Source organism: Artibeus jamaicensis, unplaced genomic scaffold (assembly GCF_021234435.1).
Source record: "Artibeus jamaicensis isolate MK-2021 breed Jamaican fruit bat unplaced genomic scaffold, CSHL_Jam_final contig_781, whole genome shotgun sequence".
Classification (NCBI taxonomy): Eukaryota; Metazoa; Chordata; class Mammalia; order Chiroptera; family Phyllostomidae; genus Artibeus; species Artibeus jamaicensis.
Genome location: NW_026521968.1, coordinates 5,985,334 through 6,005,149, shown reverse-complemented (window position 1 = coordinate 6,005,149; position 19,816 = coordinate 5,985,334). Strand labels below are relative to the sequence as shown.

The 19,816-nt window shown below is 40.6% G+C and overlaps 2 protein-coding genes across 2 annotated transcripts in view; one reads left to right on the top strand and one right to left on the bottom strand.

The window, feature by feature from the left end:
• Nucleotides 1–10,889, bottom strand: part of STX8 (syntaxin 8) — a 255,335-nt gene extending 244,446 nt beyond the window's left edge. The window contains 1 exon segment of the mRNA XM_037164947.2: nt 10,741–10,889. Within this exon segment, the coding sequence (XP_037020842.2) occupies nt 10,741–10,889 (149 nt within the window).
• Nucleotides 10,890–11,539: 650 nt separating this feature from the next.
• The window catches only part of CFAP52 (cilia and flagella associated protein 52), a 33,501-nt gene continuing 25,224 nt past the window's right edge, over nt 11,540–19,816 (top strand). Inside the window, exons 1-3 of the mRNA XM_037164946.2 lie at nt 11,540–11,624; nt 16,261–16,460; nt 16,844–16,980. Coding sequence (XP_037020841.2) covers nt 11,540–11,624; nt 16,261–16,460; nt 16,844–16,980 — 422 coding nt within the window. The remainder of the gene's footprint in view (nt 11,625–16,260; nt 16,461–16,843; nt 16,981–19,816) is intronic.

The following is a 19,816-nucleotide window of genomic DNA, read 5'->3' as shown; positions in this document are numbered from 1 at the left end:
ATAAAGATGCACACAGACTAAAAACAACAGAAAAAGATATTTCATGCAAATAGAAATAAAAAATGTTGGGGTAGCAATACTTGTAACAGACAAAATAGACTTTAAAAGGGACCCGACAAGAGAATATAACTGTTGTAAACATTTATACACCCAAAATATGGGAGCGCCTAAGTAGATAAAGCAAATCTTAACAAACATAAAAGTAGAGAGCAACAGTAACACAGTCATAGCAGGGAATTCTGACACTCCACTAACATCAACGGATAGACCTTCCAGACAGAAAATCAACCAAGAGTGGCCTAAATGACGCACTGGCAGGACAAAATGAAGGATAAAAATCACATGATCCTATCAATAGATGCAAAACAAAAACCATTTGACAAAACCCAGCACCCATTTATGATAAAAAAAAAAACCTCTCAACATAATGGGAATATGAGGAAACATATCTCAACATAATAAAATCTGTGTATGACAAACCAACAGACAACATCATTCTCCACAGGCAAAATCTACAAGTGTCCCCTAAAGACGAGGAACAGGGATGCCCACTTTCACCACTCTTATTCACAGAGTACTGCAAGTCCTAGCCACAGCAATCCAACAAGAAGAAGTAAAAGACATCCAAACTGGAAAGGAAGAAATAAAACTGTCATTATTTACAGATTACATGATACTGTATATAGAGAATTCTAAAGATCCTACCAAAACAACAAAAAACCCCAACTAGAACTGATAAGTGAATTCAGTAAAGTAGCAGGATACAATATAAATATCCAGAAATATGTAGTATTTTAATACACCAATAATGAACTATCAGAAAGAGGAACTAAGAAAACAATCCCATTTACAATTGCATAAAAAATGCCTAGAAATAAATATAACCAAGGATGTAAAAGACATGTACTTGAAAAATTGTAAGACACTGAAGAAAGAAATGGAAGAAGATACAAATAGGAGGAAGCATATACCTTGTTTGTGGATAGAAAAAATAAACATCAAAATGTCCATACTACCCAAAGCAACCTACAAATTTAATGCAATTCCTGTGAAGAGACTAATGGTATACTTCATAAAACTAGAATATCCCCAAAATTGATATGGAACCACAAAAGATTCCAAATAGCCTCAGCCATCTTGAGAAGATGAAGAAAGTTGGGATTAACATGGTAATTCATATCAAACTATACTATAAGGCCACAGTAATCAAAACAGCATGGAACTGGCATAAAAACAGACATAGATCAACAGAACAGAATAGAGAACCCAGAAATAAACCCACACCTTTATGGTCAATTAATATTGACAAAGGAGTCAAGAACATACAATGGGGGGAAAGACAGTCTATTCAATAAATGTTGCTGGAAAAACTGGACAGATACATGCAAAAAAAATGAAATTAGACCACCTTCTTACACCATACCAGAGAATAAACTCAAAATTGACTAAAGAGTTAAGTTTAAGACTTGAAACCATAAAAATGCTAGAAGAAAACATAGACAGTAAAATCTTGAACATTTTCCTTAGTAATATTTTTTCTGCTATATCTCCTTAGGCAAGGGAAACAAAAGAAAAAATTAACAAATGGGACTACATCAAACTAAAAAGTTTTTGCACAGCAAAGAAAACCATTAACAAAATGAAAAGATAACCCAATGAATGGAAGAACACATTCACCAATGATATATCTGATAAAGGGCTAATATCCAAAATTTATAAAGAACTTACACAACTCAACACCAAAAAAACAAAGAATCCAATTAAAAAGTGGGCAAAGGACCTGAATAGATACTTCTCCAAAGAGGCCATACAGATGGCCAATACACATGTGAAAAGATACTCAATGTCACTAATTATCACAAAAGTACAAATTAAAAATACAATGAGATATCACCTCATACCTGTCAGAATGGCCATCATCAACAAATGAACAAATCAACCAACGAGTGCTGGTGAGGATGTGGAGAGAAGGAAACCCACGTGCACTGTTGGTGGGAATGCAGACTGGTGCAGCCACTGTGGGAAAGAGTATGGAGTGGCTTCAAAAAATTAAAAATGGAACTGCCTTATGACATAGCGATTCCACTTCTGCGAGTATATCCAAGGAAAACAAAACACTAATTCAAAAGAACATTTGCACCCCTATGCTCACTGCAGCATTATTTACAACAGCCAGGATTTGGAAGCAGCCCACGTGCTCATCAGTAGATGAGTGCATAAAAAAGCTGTGGTACATTTACACAATGGGATACTACTTGAATGTAAAAAAAGGAAATCTTACCTCTTTCAATAGCATAAATGGACCTGGAGGGTATTATGCTAACTGAAGTAAGCCAATCAGAGAGGGACACATACCATATGACCTCACTTATATGTGGAATCTAGTGAACAAAATATACTAATATACAAAACAGATTCAGACTCATAGATATAGGAAACAGACTGACAGCTGTCAGAAGGAAGGGAGGTTGGGGAGCTGGGTGAAAAAGGTAAAGGAATTAAGAAAAAAACCCTCATGGACATAGACAGACAGACAGACAGACAACAGTGATGACCAGAGGGGAAAGGGGGTAAGGGGAGGTAGACAAGGGTAAAGGGGTGACAAACGGTGACAGCAGGAGACTTGACTTTGGGTGATCAGCACAAAGTACAATATACAGATGATGTATTATAGAACTGTACAGCTGACACCTATATAATTTTATTAACCAATGTCACCCCCAACAAATTCAATAAATGTTTTTAAAAAAATAACAATGTTTTTAAAAAATTTTTTATGTCCTGGAACCACAGAGGAGCTTAGGCCTGCCTCTGTGGTTCCAGAACATACATGTGAAAATCAATAACTTCCGGCCAAGATGGAGGCATAGGTGGAAATACTGTACCTCCTCACACAACCAAAATTAAGAACAACAAAGATTTAGAAACAAAAACACAACCAGAACAGACAGAAAACTGAACTATGCAGAAGTCCAACAATCATTCAACCAGACTGGTAAGAGGGGCAGAGTTGGCAGACATTGGACAGAGGTCTTGGCAGGAAAAGGTGGTGGCTGCCAGACTGAGGAGCACAGGCAGGGCAGGGCTAGCAGACCCTGGGCACAGGCAGAAAAGCAGACCCAGTGGGGCGCGCAAGGCTGCTGGCTGACCGCGGTCACACATTCGCACACGCAGATAACCTAGGCAAAATCGGGCAGTGAGACAGACCGTGCAACCCAGGGTCTCGGCAATGGGAAATAAAGCCTACAAGCACCGATTGAAAAGGTGCTTGGAGAGACTCAGCCTCACAGGAGAATTCGCTGGAGAGACCCGCAGGGTCCTAGAATGTACATAAACCCACCCACCCGGGAACCAGCATCAGAAGGGCCCAATTTGCTTGTGGGAAGCAGCAGAGGGGACCAAAATCTGAGGCAGAGTGGAGAAAGCGCCATTGTGCCCTCTCTGACCCCTGCCCCCACATACAGTGTCACCACCCAGTGACTGGGTTGCCCCACCCTGGTGAACACCTAAGGCTCTGTACTCATACCTAACAGGCGTGACCTGACCAAAAAAAAGTATGGCTCAAACAGAAGAACACATCAAAGAGCCAGAGCCAATACTTTTAATTAAGTGACCAAGAGATTGCCAACCTATCAGATGCACAGTTGAAAACACTGGTGATCAGGATGCTCACAGAACTGCTTGATTTTAGTCACAAATTAGAGGAAAAAATGAAGGCTAAACTAAGTGAAATGAAGGGAAATGCACAGGAAACCAATAGTGATGGAAAGAAAACTGGGACTCAAATCAAAGGAGTAGATTAAGAAAGAAGAAAGGAACAACCAAACAGAAAAGAACAAAGAAACAAGAATTCAAAAAAATGAGGAGAGGCTTAGGAACCTCCAGGACATCTTTAAACATTCCAACATCCGAATTATAGGGGGTACCAGAAGGGGAAGAGGAACAGCAACAAGTGAAAAACTTATTTGAACAAATAATAAAGGAGAACTTCCCCAATCTGGCAAAGGAAATAGACTTCCAGGAAGTCTAGGAAGCTCAGAGGGTCCCAAACAAGGTGAAATCAAAGAGGAACACACCAGGGCACATCATAATTATGTTACTCAAAATTAAAATGAAGGAGAGAATTCTAGAAGCAGCAAGAGATAAGGGGATAGTCACCTACAAAAAATTCCCATCAGACTGTCAGCTGATTTCTCAAAAGAGACCTAACAGGCAAGAAGGAGCTGGAAAAGTATTCCAAGTCATGAAAGACAAGGACCTATATCGAAGATTGCTGTATTCAGCAAAGCTTTCACTTAGAATGGAAGGACAGATAAAGTGCTTCTCAGATAAGGTCAACTTAAAAGAGTTCATCACCACCAAGCCCTTATTATATGGAATGTTAAAGGGGTTTATCCAAGAAAAAGAAGATAAAAAAAATAAACAGTGAAAGGACAGCAAACTCACAGTTATTAACAACCACACCTAAAACTAAAGCAAACTAAGTGGGCAGCTAGAACAGGAGCGGAGCCACAGAAATGGAGATCACATGGAGGGTTAGCAACAGGGGAATGGGAGGAGGAGAAGGAGGGAGAAGGTACAGAGAATAAGTAGTATAGATGGTGGGAGAAAATAGACAGGGGGAGGGTAATAGTAGTGTGGGAAATGTATAAGCTAAAGAATTTATGACACATGGACATGAACTAAAGGGAGAGAATGTGGGTGGGAGGGGGTGTGCAGGATGAAGGGAAATGAAGGGGGGAAAATGGGACAACTGTAATGGCATAATCAATAAAACATATTATAAAAATTTTTTTGAAAATCAATAATATGGTACAATACACCAAATCCCACCAAATTTGGGGTATAAATAATAAGTATTTCTGGAGTTCTGAAGTGAGAGAAATTACTGTCCTGGAGGCACTCAGACCCGACAGGACTAGGCCAAAGGTTAGATCTTGGGCTGAGGTACCAGTTAAAGCAAGCCTCCTATTCTGACAGAGAGGGAGCATATTTCAGTGGTGGCAAAAGGCTTTATAAAAGCAAGCAAAGATGAAAGGAACAACATGTGCCTAGCACACTCATCTGCATGGTAGCCCTGGGAAGGAAGGGAATTTATAAAATGGCAAAGAGGAGAAGCAGCTAGTTTCTGAAGAGCCTTGAACACCAGTCTAATCAGTTTTACACATAAAGAAAGGTCCTGATTAGGTTACATGAAAATGCTGAGGGGCAAAATCCTGGGGGTTTGCCCCAATCCTCGTGTTCTCACTTTAGCCATAAAGAGCTATGGTTCGGAAACTTGGCTACATATTGAAATAACTGGGGAATCTTAGACACACACACACAACCGATTCCTGGCTCCCACCCCAGAGCACTGTGATTAAATTGGTATGGGTTTTGACCTGGGCGGGAAGGCTTGGAAAAGCTCCCAGGTAGTTCCAGTCTGGCCCGGCAGTAATAGGCAACCTCATCATGGTATCCCACGTACAAGTGCCTCAAGTACTAGTTCAGGAAAATTGATCTGAACTCCATTTACATAAACTGTTGGGAAGGAGAGAAAAGTGGAAGGAGACTAATGGAAGACTTCTAGAGCTATTCAATTACACAACCCATCACCGGTATTCACTACTGCTAGGCATGGGGATATAAAGAATTGGCCTACAGTAGAAATAGACAGCATAAAACAGATTTAAAAGAAAAAAAGGGAGATTAATGAATAATCTGATGCTTTAAAAAGTGAAGGAAAAGTAGATCATTAGTCTTCAGGCACAAGTGACGCTGTGACAGAGACTGAGGTACTAGAAAAGGGAAAACGAGAGAAATTTCCAGACCACGAACTGGGCCTCCTTCTAGTACAAAAATACTGAATGCATACTTCAGTACACACACACACACACACACACACACACACACACAACATTTACATTAAAATACACACAGAAAAAAAGACATAAAGAACAGAGATGAAAGAAAATAGCAAAATATTGATAATTCCAGAAACTGGATTATGAATATAAAGGGGCTCGTCATACTACTCTACTGTGTATACATTTTTTACCTTCCACAATACAATTTTTAAAAAGTAAACAGATGAGAGAAATTCCAGCCAAGATGGAGGCAGAGGTAGATACAGTTTGCCTCCTTGCATAACCAAAAGAAGGACAAATTTAAAAACAAGAAATAACCAGAACTTCCAGGAAATCAAACTGTATGGAAGTCCAACAACCAAGGAGTTAAAAAAGAAACATCCATCCAGATAGGGAGGAGGGGTGGAGATGGGCAGCCAGGTGGAGAAGACTCGTGGCGAGGTGGTGGCTGGAGGAGCACATGGTCCCACATTTATGTGGAGATAAACAGGGAGGAGCAACTGGAGAGAAGACCTTGACCCAGGGTTCCAGCTCTGGAAAATAAAGCCTCAAAACCTCTGATTGTTAAAACCTGTGAGGGTTGAGGTGGCATTGGGAGAAACTCCCAGCCTCACAGGAGAGTCCATTGGAGAGACCCACAGGGTCCTAGAATGTACACAAACCCACCCACCCAGGAATCAGCACTAGAAGGGCCCAATTTGCTTGTGGGTAGCAGGGGAAATGACTGAAAGCCAGCCGAGAGCTGAACAAGCAGTATTGTTACCTCTTGGACCCCTCCCCCACATACAGTGTCACAACAGAGCAACATGGGTTGCCCCACCCTGGAGAATACCTAAGTCTGCCCCTTACTACCTACCAACAGGCTCATCGAGACAAAGAAATATGGCCCAAGTGAAAGAACAGATCAAAGCTCCAAAAATAGAACTAAGCAACAAAGAGAGAACCAACCTATCAGATGCAGAGTTCAAAACACTGGTAATCAGGATGCTCACAGAAACTGTTGAGTATGGTCACAAAATAGAGAAAGAAGTGAAGGCTATGCAAAGTGAAATAAAGGAAAATATACATGGAACAAACAGTGAAGGGAAGGAAATTGGGTCTCAAATCAACCATTTGGTGCAGAAGGAAGAAATAAACACTCAACCAGAACAGAATGAAGAAACAAGAATTCAAAAAAATGAGGAGAGGCCTAGGAACCTCCAAGACAACTTTAAATGTTCCAATATCTGAATCACAGAGGTGCCAGAGGGAGAAGAGGAAGAGCAAGAAATTTAAAACTTATTTGAAAACATAATGAAGGAGAACTTCCCCAATCTGGCAAAGGAAACAGACTTCCAGGAAGACGAGGAAGCTCACAGAGTCCCAAAGAAGTTGAACCCAAGGAAGCACACCAAGGCACATCATAATTACATTCCCCAAGATTAAAGATGAGAGAATCTTAAAGCACCAAGAGGAAAGGAGACAGTCACCTACAAAGGAGTTCCCATATGCTATCAGCTAATTTCTCAAAAGAAACCTTACAGACAAGAAGAGGTTGAAAAAAAGTATTCAGAATCATGAAAGGCAAGGACCTCATCCAAGATGACTTTATCCAGCAAAGCTATCATTTAGAATGGAAGGTCAGATGAAGTGCTTCCCAGATAAAGTCAAGTTAAAGGAGTTCATCATCACCAAGACGATATTATATGAAATGTTAAAGGGACTTATCTAAGAAAATGATCAAAATTATGAACAGTAAAATGACAACAAACTCACAACTATCAACAACTGAACCTAAAAACAAAAACAAAAATGAACTAAGGACACTAGAACAGGAACAGAATCACAGAAATGGAGATCACATGGAGGGTTATCAGCAGGAAGGATGAGGGGAAAGAATAGGGGAAAAGGTACAGGGAATAAGCAGCATAAATGGTAAGTGCAAAATAGACAGAGGGAGGTTAAAAATAGTATGGGAAATGGAGAAGGCAAAGAACCTATATGTACAACCCATGGCCATGAACTAAGGTGGGGGAATGTTGGTGGGAGACGGAGGTGCAGGGCAGAGGGGAATAAAGGGGAGGAAAAAAATGCCGAAACTGTAATAGCATAATCAATAAAATATATTTTTAAAAAGAGGTGGAAAAAGTCCAATGTTCACTAATTCCTCTTTTTGTATTAACAAGACCCTCAAAAAACAAGTTCAACAAGAATATAAAACTATTAAGATTTAACTGTAATATTTCCAGAAATGGTATATCATCAACAAATAAGTTGCCCCAGCAGTGAAGCCAATTAACTTTATTAGCAAAAAGTTCAGAGAAAATAATCACTTGCTACTATTAAACAGTGAGCTTACCACTTGCTGTGATATGCCATTTCAGTCCTAAACATTATAACACTAATCAGGAGCAAAGTGTCATTGACCTATGATTTTCAATAGCACAAAAGCAAAGCTACAGTCGAGTCTGTTTTTATAGGTTTTTCAAAGTCCCATTCCATACTCCCCTCTACCTTGCAGATCAGCAACCCATTTTGCAAAGTAAACCCATGGTAGCACAGCCAAGTTCCCCAGCTGCTTTTTTCTTACTTTTTTTAATTGATTATGCTGTTACAGTGGTTCTATTCCCCCTTTCATTCCCCTCCACCCTACCCCCCCATCCCCACCATTACCCCCCCTTTAGTTTATGCCCATGTGTCTCAAGTCCTTTAGATTCTATATTTCCCATGCTATTCTTGCCCCCCCATCTATTTTCTATCTACTGTCTATGCTACTTATTTTGTGTACCTTCTCCCCTCTTCTCCTCCTCCCACTCCCCTGTTGCTAACCCTCCATGTGATCTTCATTTCTATGTTTCCAAGTCATGAAATCCAAAGACCTACAACCAAGATTGCTTTATCCAGCAAAACTTTCATTTAGAATGGAAGGACAGATAAAGTGCTTCTCAGATAAGATCAAATTCAAGGAGTTCATCCTCACCAAGCCCTTATTATATGAAATGTTAAAGAGACTTATCTAAGAAAAAGAAGTTAAAGAAACATGAACAGTGAAAGGACAACAAACTCACAGTTATTAACAACCACACCTAAAACAAAAGCAAACTAAAAGGACAGCTAGATCAGGAGTGGAAACCCAGCTGCTTTTTTCAACAGTCAAATGAAAAAGCCACTAAATCAAGCTACTTCATAGTAACAGGAACCATTATAAATGTTTTTTCAACATTAGCTATGAAAGAGGCTTGGGGTCCAGTGATAGCTTCCACCAACCTACATGGATAACCTGGGGCCTCTCTCTCACTTCTGAGCTTTATAATCCTACCCTAGGTGTAATGTGAGGGAGTTAGCTTCCAGGAGGCAGACAGCAATTTAGCAATATCTTATCAAGGGCCTTAAAAATGTTCACCCCTTGGATCCAACAGTTTCACTTCTCAGAAGTGTACCAAGGAAATAAGAGATGGAATAAAGGTGTAGTCTTTATAATAATTAAAAACAAAACAAAAATATCCTAATATTACAGAGATACAAGTGAAAAAATTAAATAAAATATGGTTATTCCTGGAATTATTATGCACTATAAAAATGTGCTGTCAGTGCTCTTCCTACCCCACAGGCACCTATCTCCTAAACCCTAAGGGACCCCCCTAGACTTGCAACCAAGGGAGCAGTGGCCAGCAGTAGTAGCTCGTTCAGGGCTAACCCCTTGAGCCTGTCTCCAAGGCCCCCTTTCTCTGACTTCTCTGTGAACCAAAGCAGCCCTGCCTAGTCTCTCTTCTGTTGCTTCTTCATCCTAAGCCCTTTCTTGTTTCACTGTGCCCAGCTTTAGTAAATGTACTCTCAAAATCAGAAAAAAAGTATTGTAAGTAAGTATTAATAATATGGAGAAATATATTTGTAAACATATACATACATATATACATTGACGTAATAGATTCATCTTAAAATCAATAATGGTTACTATTACAAATGATAGAGTTAAAGATGTCGGTTTTTCTCCTCTGCAAATATTCAATATTTTCTAAATTTTCTATCAGGGTGTATAAAATTGTTTAAAATAGGTGGGAAAAAATTAGTGTTAAATCAATTAAGCCATTGGCCCAGATGACTTAGATCTCAGGGATTGCTAACTTTGGTCTTGCAATTCATTCCCCTAATGTCCAGACTTAAGCAATTATAAACTGCCTTAGAAATGCCAACATAAAACATATATTCCAACAAGAACTTTATAGAACTATAACATGCTTTTAATTATTTTTTAAAAGGCTCAAGTCCAATATGCTAAAGCAGTATGTTCCTTGGGAGTGGAACTTGTATTTTTCATCATTCAGTCCTTGGAGTTTTCATTGTTGAATAAACTAAACAGCTATTTTACTGCAACAGTTGTTGCTGGAGAAAGTCTTCATGATATTGACTCAGGTAAGGGTCAAATGCCTTATAAACAAATGCATAATTTCCCTCCCAGATTCCTACAAGTGTTTTGAAGGACCCACAAGACGTAGGTCCTAGTGCCAAGTGATTACTAATCGGCTGGTGACCACGGATTCTAAACCTCAGTTTCTCCACCTGTGAAATAAGGAGATTCGCCAGATGGGCAGGCATTCCACAAAAAGGTTACTTCTATTTCACTTTCGCAGGAGCCCAGGGTAAGCGGCAAATCCCGTTGGTGAGATGCAGCCAAGAAGAGTTAGAGGAGTGTTCAGATTTCAGGTACTAGCCTTCCGCTCCTAGGGGTTCACCGCCCCCAGCTACCCCTGCAAACAACGAGGATGGCGGGATGCGGCAGTGTCCCGGTCAGCAGGGAAAGGGTCCTGGCTGCCCCTCCTCTCATCCCGAAAGGCCTACCGACCGGCCGCTTCCGGAAAACCCGGCCACTATCCCAAAGACCTGGGGCGCGAGGCCGCCAACACCCGAGACTCACCAGGGGTCCGGAGCCATAGTGCAGCCTCCCCGCGCTTCTCGGACACTTCCTGCTCTCAGCAGCGGACTACGGCGGCCCGCGAGGCGCATACCCCGCTACTCGACTCGAACGCGACCGGAACAGGGAGTTAGCAAAGGGAATATACTCATACACCCGGTCCCCCAAACTATGATAAAGAAAAGTGCTCCCCTGGAGAACAGTAGGTTGGAGCACAATCTGCTTCAGCTAAGAAACGCGAACAGGTGGATGCAGTTAAAATTATTGAACACAATTTAAGCATTCCCCCTGGAAGTGGGATCGCCCCAAAACCTCTAACAGGTAAGAGAAAATTTTAGTCTGCTTAAAACAAAAATGATGTTACTGGTCATTGCACAACAGTACAGATTACTAAAACTCACTTTAAGTGAATTTTACGATATACAAATTACACCTCAATAAAGCTTAAAAAATTCTTTATTCAGCTTCAAACAGTAGACCTGAAGATGTATTAATTACATATTATTTTTACGGCAAGTCACCCACTCAAAAGAAATCCTGTGTTTGATTAATTTTTAAATGCCATTAGGTGCTTGATTATATAGTTACCAGAAAGATCACAGACTCATTACACGGGGGAAGAAATAATTTGTTCTGTGCATTTGGTGCTCCCTAAATTTCCACAGAAATAGGAAAAGAGTATGAATACGAATTTGCAAAATCCGCAGGCTAGCTTTAGCGCAGGCGTGGATGTGATGCGCACGCGCACGTCCGTTACCATAACGACCAGAGACGCCGCAAGTCTGGAGCTTGAAAGTGAGAGATGTCTCTCCCAGTGATGGAGAACCAAATTGCGCCGAACACCGAGGTGGCCGAACTGGAGCTTGAGGCTGTGATCGGCTTCAATGGTGAGGGCATGAGCATGTTTGGGCTGGGTGGTTTGGGAGAAGATGTAGTGAAGGGACACCACAGCTTCTCCTGCACCAAACCCTCAGGGTCACTTTCTCACTCCGTGTCTCGGTGAGCTGAATAGTCATTGCCAGCACCTAAAGGGACCAAAAGCCTCTTCACCGGGCCCTAAGGATAAGGGTGGTTGTAACCCTTCTCCCACAGGTCAGCCCTCCCTGGCTCTAAGCCCCATGCAGCCCGCAAAGCTGCCCGCCCCTCGATTATCACTGCACTATTGAGTCCATGATGGCCCCTGGGACCAACTAACTTCCAACATCCCAGCTGATGTATTTATTTATAAGAAAGAGTTGGGAAAGGAAAGTGTGCTTGAGCAACCGCTTCAGGGGATGATCTTTGTGCTCTAACTCGAAAGAAGGATTCTAATTGTAAGGACTTCGGACTACTATAGCAGTCGAAAAGGACGCCAGGGGGCGCTGTGGAAGAGAGATGCTTTGGTCAGAGGTAGCCTGGAGGTTCTGCTCAAATCCTTATTTGTGACTATTATTTTGAACATTAAGGGGGCGAAATGATGTTTGGTTTTCTTTTTTTCTGAAGGGTGAAAAAAAGCAATAAATTACATTTTAGAAAAGCGAACTTTTTAAATGCACATTGTGATGCCTGAAAGCTTTAAAATGTAAAATTGTACTTACAGAACAATCAATGACCAAGATTTTAAGAGCGTTCTAGAACATGGCTCTTGACTCTTATCTTCACTTTAATTTAATCATCTCCGACAGAAAGTGAACACTTAGTACATCTGAGATACCGGCCATCTTTAGAGTTGGTTCCAAAATCATTGGTAAAGGAAGTGAGGCCTGCAGTCTGGGTGAAGGGTCATACTGGTGACCAGGGTAGATCGTCAAACATAGAGCTCTGCAGCTGAATTCACGCTGTTTTGTAGAGCTCTGAGAGTAAATGTAGGGCAAATTATATCCCAATGTCTTCCACGGTGATTACTAGTTATCTTGGCCGTTTAGAATAGCCCATATTAACTTTTTACTTTATTGGTTTTGTGACAATTTATATTCTCTCCTAGTCAACTATGCATGTATTTAGAATCACCATATACCAAGTAATATGCTATTCACTGAGAATACAAGGGCAATTGCAAGTATTTCTCTGGGCTATATACCCAAAAGTGGATTTTGGTTCTAGGCAACCATACTCAATATGGACGCTTTGTTTTCCAAAGCAATTTTACCAGTTTTTGCCTCTGACCAAGCAGTGCATGAGTGTTCCCTTTGTTCCGCATCATCACTAACGCTTGGTATTGTCAGTCTTTTTTAATCTTAGCCAAATGATATCTCATTTTGGTTGTAATTTGCATTTCCCGTTTACTCGTGAAGTTGCACATCTTTTCATATGTTTGTTGGCTTTTTAATTTTCTCCATCAGAAATTGCTTGTTCTGCCCTGGTTGGTGTAGCTCAGTGGATTGAGGGTGGGCCTGCAAACCAAAGAATCTCAGTTCAATTCCCAATCAGGGCACATGCCTGGGCTGCAGGCCAGTTCCCAGCAGGGGACACACGAGAGGCAACCATACATTGATGTTTCTCTACCTCTCTCCTTCTCTTCCCCTCTAAAGATAAATAAATAAAATCTTTTTAAAAATTGTTTTAAAAAAGGAAATTGCCTGTTCTACCCTTTGCTCATTCTTCTGTTGGGAAGTTTGTATTTGCTTTGTATATTCTGAATGTAATCCACATCTATACTTGCAAAAATAAATACAATAATTTACATACATAGCAAATACCTCCTGGTTTGGCATTTTCTTTTCATTTTTTGGTAAAGATAAAATTAAAATAATTTTTTAAATTTAATTATTTTCCAACTACAGTTTTCTGTCCATTTCTCCCATCCCAGACCACCCTGCCCCGTGCTCCCCACCTCCCTCCCATTTCCACCCCCCTTAGTTCTCGTCCCTGTGTCCTTCCTATTTGTTCCTCCAAATCCCTCCCCTTTTTTCCCCTTAAATTCCCTCCCCTTTCCCCTCTGGTCGCTGTCCCTCTGTTCTCTATTTCAGTGTCTTTGTTTTTATTTTGCTTGCTTGTTTGTTTTCTTGTTTAGCTTCCTGTTAAAGGTGAGATTACATGGTATTTGTCTTTCAACACCTGGCTTATTTCACTCAGCATAATGCTTTCCAGTTCCATCCATGCTGTTGCAAAGGGTAATAGCTCCTACTTTCTCTCTGCTGCATAGAATTTCATTGTGTATATGTACCACAATTTTTTGATCCATTCATTTACTGACGGGCACCTAGGTTGCTTCCAACTCTTGGCTATTGTAAATTGTGCTGTTATGAACATTGTGCTGCATAGGTTCTTTGAAATTGATGTTTTAGGGTTCTTAGGATATAATCCCAGCAGTGGAATTGCTGGGTCAAAAGGCAGGTCGATTTTTATTTTTCTGAGAAAATTCCATACTGTTTTCCATATTGGTTGTACCAGTCTGCAATTGCACCAACAGTGAACTAAGGACCCCTTTTCCCCACAACCTCTCCAACATTTGTTGTTTGTTGTTTTGTTTATGATAGCCATCCTGACTGGTGTAAAGTGGTATCTCATTGTGGTTTTAATTTGCATCTCTCTGATATCTAATGATATTGAGCATCTCTTCATGTGTCTCTGGATCCTCTGTATGTCCTCCTTGGAGAAGTATCTGTTCAAGTCCTTTTTCCATTTTTTAATTGGGTTAGTTGTCTTCTTAGAGTGCAGTCATGTGAGTTCTTTGTATATTTTGGAGATTAAACCTTTGTCTGAGGTATCATTGGCAAATATGTTTTCCCATACAGTTGGTTGTCTTTTTAATTTAATACTGTTTTCTTTAGCCATGCAGAAGCTTTTTATTTTGATGAGATCCCATTTGTTTATTCTTTCCTTTATATTCCTTGCTCTAGGGGACATATCTGTAAAAATGTTGCTGTGTGAAATATGTGAGATTTTCCTGCCAATGTTCTCCTCTAAGACTTTAATGGTTTCAGGGCTTATATTTAAGTCTTTTATCCACCTTGAATTTATTTTGGTGTATGGTGTAAGTTGGTGCTCAAGTTTCATTTTTTTGCATGTAGCTGTCCAGTTCTCCCAACACCATTTGTTGAAGAGGCTATCTTGGCAAAGATAAAATTTCATCTTTACCAAAGTATTATTTTTGTCTTTTGTCTTAGAAGTTTTTAATTTTAAGCAGAACTGGATGCATATGTTGGCCTTTTGTGTTAGGATTTGCTCTTTTTATGTTATGTTTAAGAAATCATTTCCTACAGCTTGTATATACATTGAGTCTTGTTTTTCACGTTTAGATCCTTAAGCTACCTGGAATGTATTGTTTACAGATGGTGTGAAGTAGGATCTAATTTTCCTTTTTTCCATATGGATGGCCATGTGATTATCTATACGGAGACTGCAATTAGAAAAAAATAAGTATGTTTTTAGTAGGAATAGATCACCCCTGACACAAAGCTTAGTATTATGAGAATTTACTGCATAAAAAAGGAACGAAGTGAAAGAAATCATCTGCTTGATAAATGTATCTGACCATTTGAGCAAAAGGAAAATCTATTGAGCTGCTGGGATTACACTATGCACCAAAATAAATGCCAGAGGGAGTTAAATATAAAAGATGAATAAGACCAGAAGGCTATATTAATAAATATTTATGACTCTTTTGGGGGGAGCAGGAAATAGCAATAACAAAGATGTTAAAATATCCAGGAATAAACATAATGTGTGAGATCTTTCCAAAGAAAAATTGGGAATGCTACTGGGCAAGAGAGACGTAAAAGGAAATTTCATGGAAAAACATACCCTGTTTTTAGGAAGGAGACATCATAATGTATTTTTATAAAAATTATCTTTCCTTAAATTAATCTACACATTTAATACATCCCACTAAAAGTGAATTTTAACAAGTCAAGCTGAAATTAAAGTGTATATTGTAAAATAAATATGAGGCACAGATGAAAAGAATCCTGACCAAAGATGAGTGATAAGGACTTGTGTCCGTTTCATATCAAAGCATGTTACAAAGGTGTGCCAGTGTTGACATGGTTCTTGGCAAATATCCGGAAGGTGGCATCTCCCTGTGAGAGGTCCTGGGATTCTTCAGCGTGCCTGGTAGAGACTTAGAACTGAAACCAAAATTTGATCTTTACCAAACTTGCAGCCAGGGTAGTGAATTCCCATTTTCCCTATGCCTGCGCACCCACAGGAGCCTGCGCACTCAAGGGCCGCACTCACCAGGGCAGGCTGGCTGCTTGAGCTTCCTGCAGTCTTCCTGTGCAGGCCTTGCTATTCAGAGTGAGGTTCCTTGGCCAGCCCCAGTACCAGCAGCACTTGGGGGCTTGTTAGAAGTGTGGAATCTCTGCCCCACCCCAGACCTAAAATCAGAACCTACATTTCAACCAGATTCCCCAGGGATTTCATGTCCATTAAAGTCGGAGAAGTCGTGTATGGTACTAGATTGACCTTGTCAGTGGGATAAAATTACCTTGCACCCCCCACTTATTTTAGTTGAACTAAGGCTCATTTCAAAAGTGTTCTCCTTTGTACTCAAATACCACCCAGTTTTGCACCTTACTATTATTTTTAATCTGTCTCTTTTAGGACATGTGCCTGCTGGTCTGAAATGCCATCCTGACCAGGAGCATTTGATTTACCCTCTGGGTTGCACAGTGCTCATTCAGGCAATAAATACTAAGGAACAGTATTTCCTGCAAGGTCATGGCAACAATGTCTCCTGCGTGACCATCTCCCAGAGCGGAGTTTACATTGCCTCAGGACAAGTCACATTCATGGGCTTCAAGGTGAATAAACTGAAGTAACTCATTGTGAACGGATTTAGAAGTGCCTGCCTAGCAAAACCACCCCACTCCAGCTTAGCACTGACTCGTGTTTTCACCCCTCCTCTTCTTCCTCTTGACTTCTCTTTGACCTCGCTTTCAATCTATCAGGCTGAGAGTGAAGGGATCCTATGTTTTCACACCAGATGTTGCTGTTGGTGACTGATAATGCTCAGGAACAAAAACCACTGTTTAAAACCGTTTCCAGTTTGTTGCTGTCACGTTTGTAGGTCCTGCTGTAATTTCTAGAAAACTGGCGTTATGGATCCTTTTTCACTGGAGGGTGTAGCCCTCTTCTCAGTCCTTTAGAGCCCGTCTCTGATCTGACTGTGTCGTCTTTCCCCCAGGCAGATATCATTCTGTGGGATTATAAGAAAAGGGAGCTTATTGCTCGGCTGTCTCTTCACAAGGGCAAAATTGAAGACCTGGCCTTTTCACCGAATGATCTGTACTTGGTATCATTAGGAGGCCCAGATGATGGAAGGTAGGGAACTAAACATGTTTACTTATTGTCCAGTGGCATATTTCTAGTCATGTCAAGTGCCCTCTCCCCTTTAACATTCCCTGTTGGCTCATCTGCATTTGCGTGTGTGTGGCAGGGGGGTGGGGGGGTGAGAAAACCCATGAGGAAAATTTCATGGGACCATGGTTCTCAACCCTGGTTATGAACTGAAATCCACTGGGGAGCTTTAGAAAATTACTAATGCCTGGCTCCACCTTCAGACAGTCTGATTTGATTGGCCTGGGCTTTAAGAGTAACAAAAGCTTCCCACATGATTCTAATGTGCACCTAAATTTTATAACCATTGCTGCAAAAAAAAAGACATAATCATCATCAACGTCATCATCAAAAGCAGCATGAAAGGCAACAGCTAACTTTTGTGAGTACTTACAATGTAACAGGCGGGTGCTGCACTTTAACTGCATTATCTCATGTAAGCCTTACAACAACTCCATCAGGTGAGAGCTGTCGCTGCCGGGAGGAACTAAATGAGCAACCAAAGCTACCAGCTGGTGAGCAGCAGAGCTAGGAGACAAACCGTGGTGGTGTGACTCCAGATGTGGCCTTTTTAACTTGCCTCGCCAAGACATGATCTTTGCCCTTAAGGAACACATAGTAGGCAGAGAATACACACAAATGAAACCGGAGTGTGGTGGGGTGAGGAAGTATTTAAAAATATTGTATCAAGAAGAACAATCAACACAGTCTATATGCCTATGCAAATAGTCTGTAGAAGAAAAATAATAACACCTGAGGTTTGTGTAGAGTTTAGTTCTGTGGTTTACCTTTACAGGTACTTTCCTGTTTGAGCTCCACAGGTTTTATGACCAATGAAATTCATGTTTATGTGTAGTTGTATGTGTATGTTGATAGTTCTTGATGGATACAAGTCCACAGAATTTGTATGAGATTTTCTCCTTTAATAGTTGTGCCCTTCCTATGTTGAGTGGTCCCACTTCCCTGCGCCATCCCCATTTGGCTGTTTTTGATACAAAATGTACCCAGGAATCATCTGTTAATGTTCTTAGCTTAACTGAAGGCATCCATTCTCAACTTTGGGTGCACACTGGAATCACCTGGGGAAGTTTTAGAACTCCCAATGCCTGAGTCCCAGCCCAGAGGTTCCTGGAGCTTGGCAATCAGGCCACTTGCACTTCCACCTTGTTTCTGCCAGAAAGATGCCAAGACTAGGCCTTGGGGAAGAAAAATAATGGCCCTTAATCAAGGTTAATCTGCAAAATTGTTCATCTCTGTAATTTTAAGTTTGATTTTAGGCTTTCTAAAATGTACTTGCAGAAAATTGGGGGAGGTTGAGAAAAACATTCTGAAGAAAGTTTCTTTCCTAAAGAAAGAAAAACATACCTTGCTGGACAAGAAACTGCCTATCCCTGAAGAGCCATGGTAACGGGGAAGACAGGATTCTGAGGGACGCTTTTAGATAACCAGGGATCAGCCCTGGACCTGTGGGAGGGGCCGTCCTACCCACACCACGAGGCTTCTGCATGGGAGGAGGAAGGGAAGGGACGCCAGGAACCGTAGTAGGCATCTGGCAGTTCAAGTGTGCGTGCATTCCCAAAACATTTTGCAAACTATTTATGAACCTTGTTTGCATTATTGTTACCATATATCAGTGTTGTAATGCAGCTTTTTGATTGACTTTATCTCAAGGATATATTCTCTGTGTACAGGTAGACGTGTATGTAACCCATTCTTTGCAATGACTACACAGTATTCCTTGTACAGATGTGCTGGAATTTATCCAGCTAATTCTCTTTCTATGCAAGTGACTTTTACTTATTTTTAAGTTCTAAACTTGTTTTTGAACAATTAAAGCTATACCTATCTATGATTTATAAAGAAAGTGTGTCACCCTACTATGCAGATGGATTCAAAATCCATACTCCCTCCACCATGAAGAGCCTTCCTCACCAGAGGCACTTGGATTCTTTTTGTACAGGACTTTTGAGATATATTTCACATACAATAACATTAATCCATTTAAGAAATACAGTTGAGTGGTTTTACTATAGTGGTTAATTGAGTGGGTTTTGGGTGGGGGTTTTTTTGCTAGAATACTTCCAAGGAAATTTTTTACATGCTATGTTGTGTAGCCATCACCATCATTAATTTTAGAACATTGTCAACACCCCCAAAAGAAACCCCACGCCCATTAGCAGTCACCCCTCATTCCTGACCAACCAGCACCCTCCCAGCCCCAGGCAACCATGAATCTGCTTTGTCTCTACGTGTTTGGCTGCTCTGGATGTTTAGACTATATGGAGTCGTTCAGTAAGTGGTCTTTTGTGACTGATTTCTTTTATTAAGCACAATGTTCCCAAGGTTCATTCATATTATTGATATATCAGTACTTCATTATCTTTCATTGTCAAATAATATTCCATTGTATGGATATACCACTTTTTCTTTATCCATTCCATAGTTGATGGGTTTGGGGATCTTTTCTACTCTTAAGTCTATTATCAGTAATCCTGCTAATGAACATTCATGTATAAGATTTTGTACATATGTATGTTTTCATTTTTCTTGGGTATAAGGTACTTGGTTTTAAGAGGGTTTTGTTTGTTTGTTTGTTTTGTTCACCTACTTATCAGTATACTTTTTAAAAGGATTTTATTTATTTATCTTTAGAGGGAAAGGGAAGGAAAGAGGGAGAGAAATATCAATGTATGGTTGCTCCTTGTGGGTCCCCTGCCGGGAACTGCCCTGCAACCCAGGCATGTGCCCTGACTGGGAATTGAACCACAATTCTTTGGTTCACAGGCCCATGCTCAATCCACTGAGCTACACCAGCCAGGGT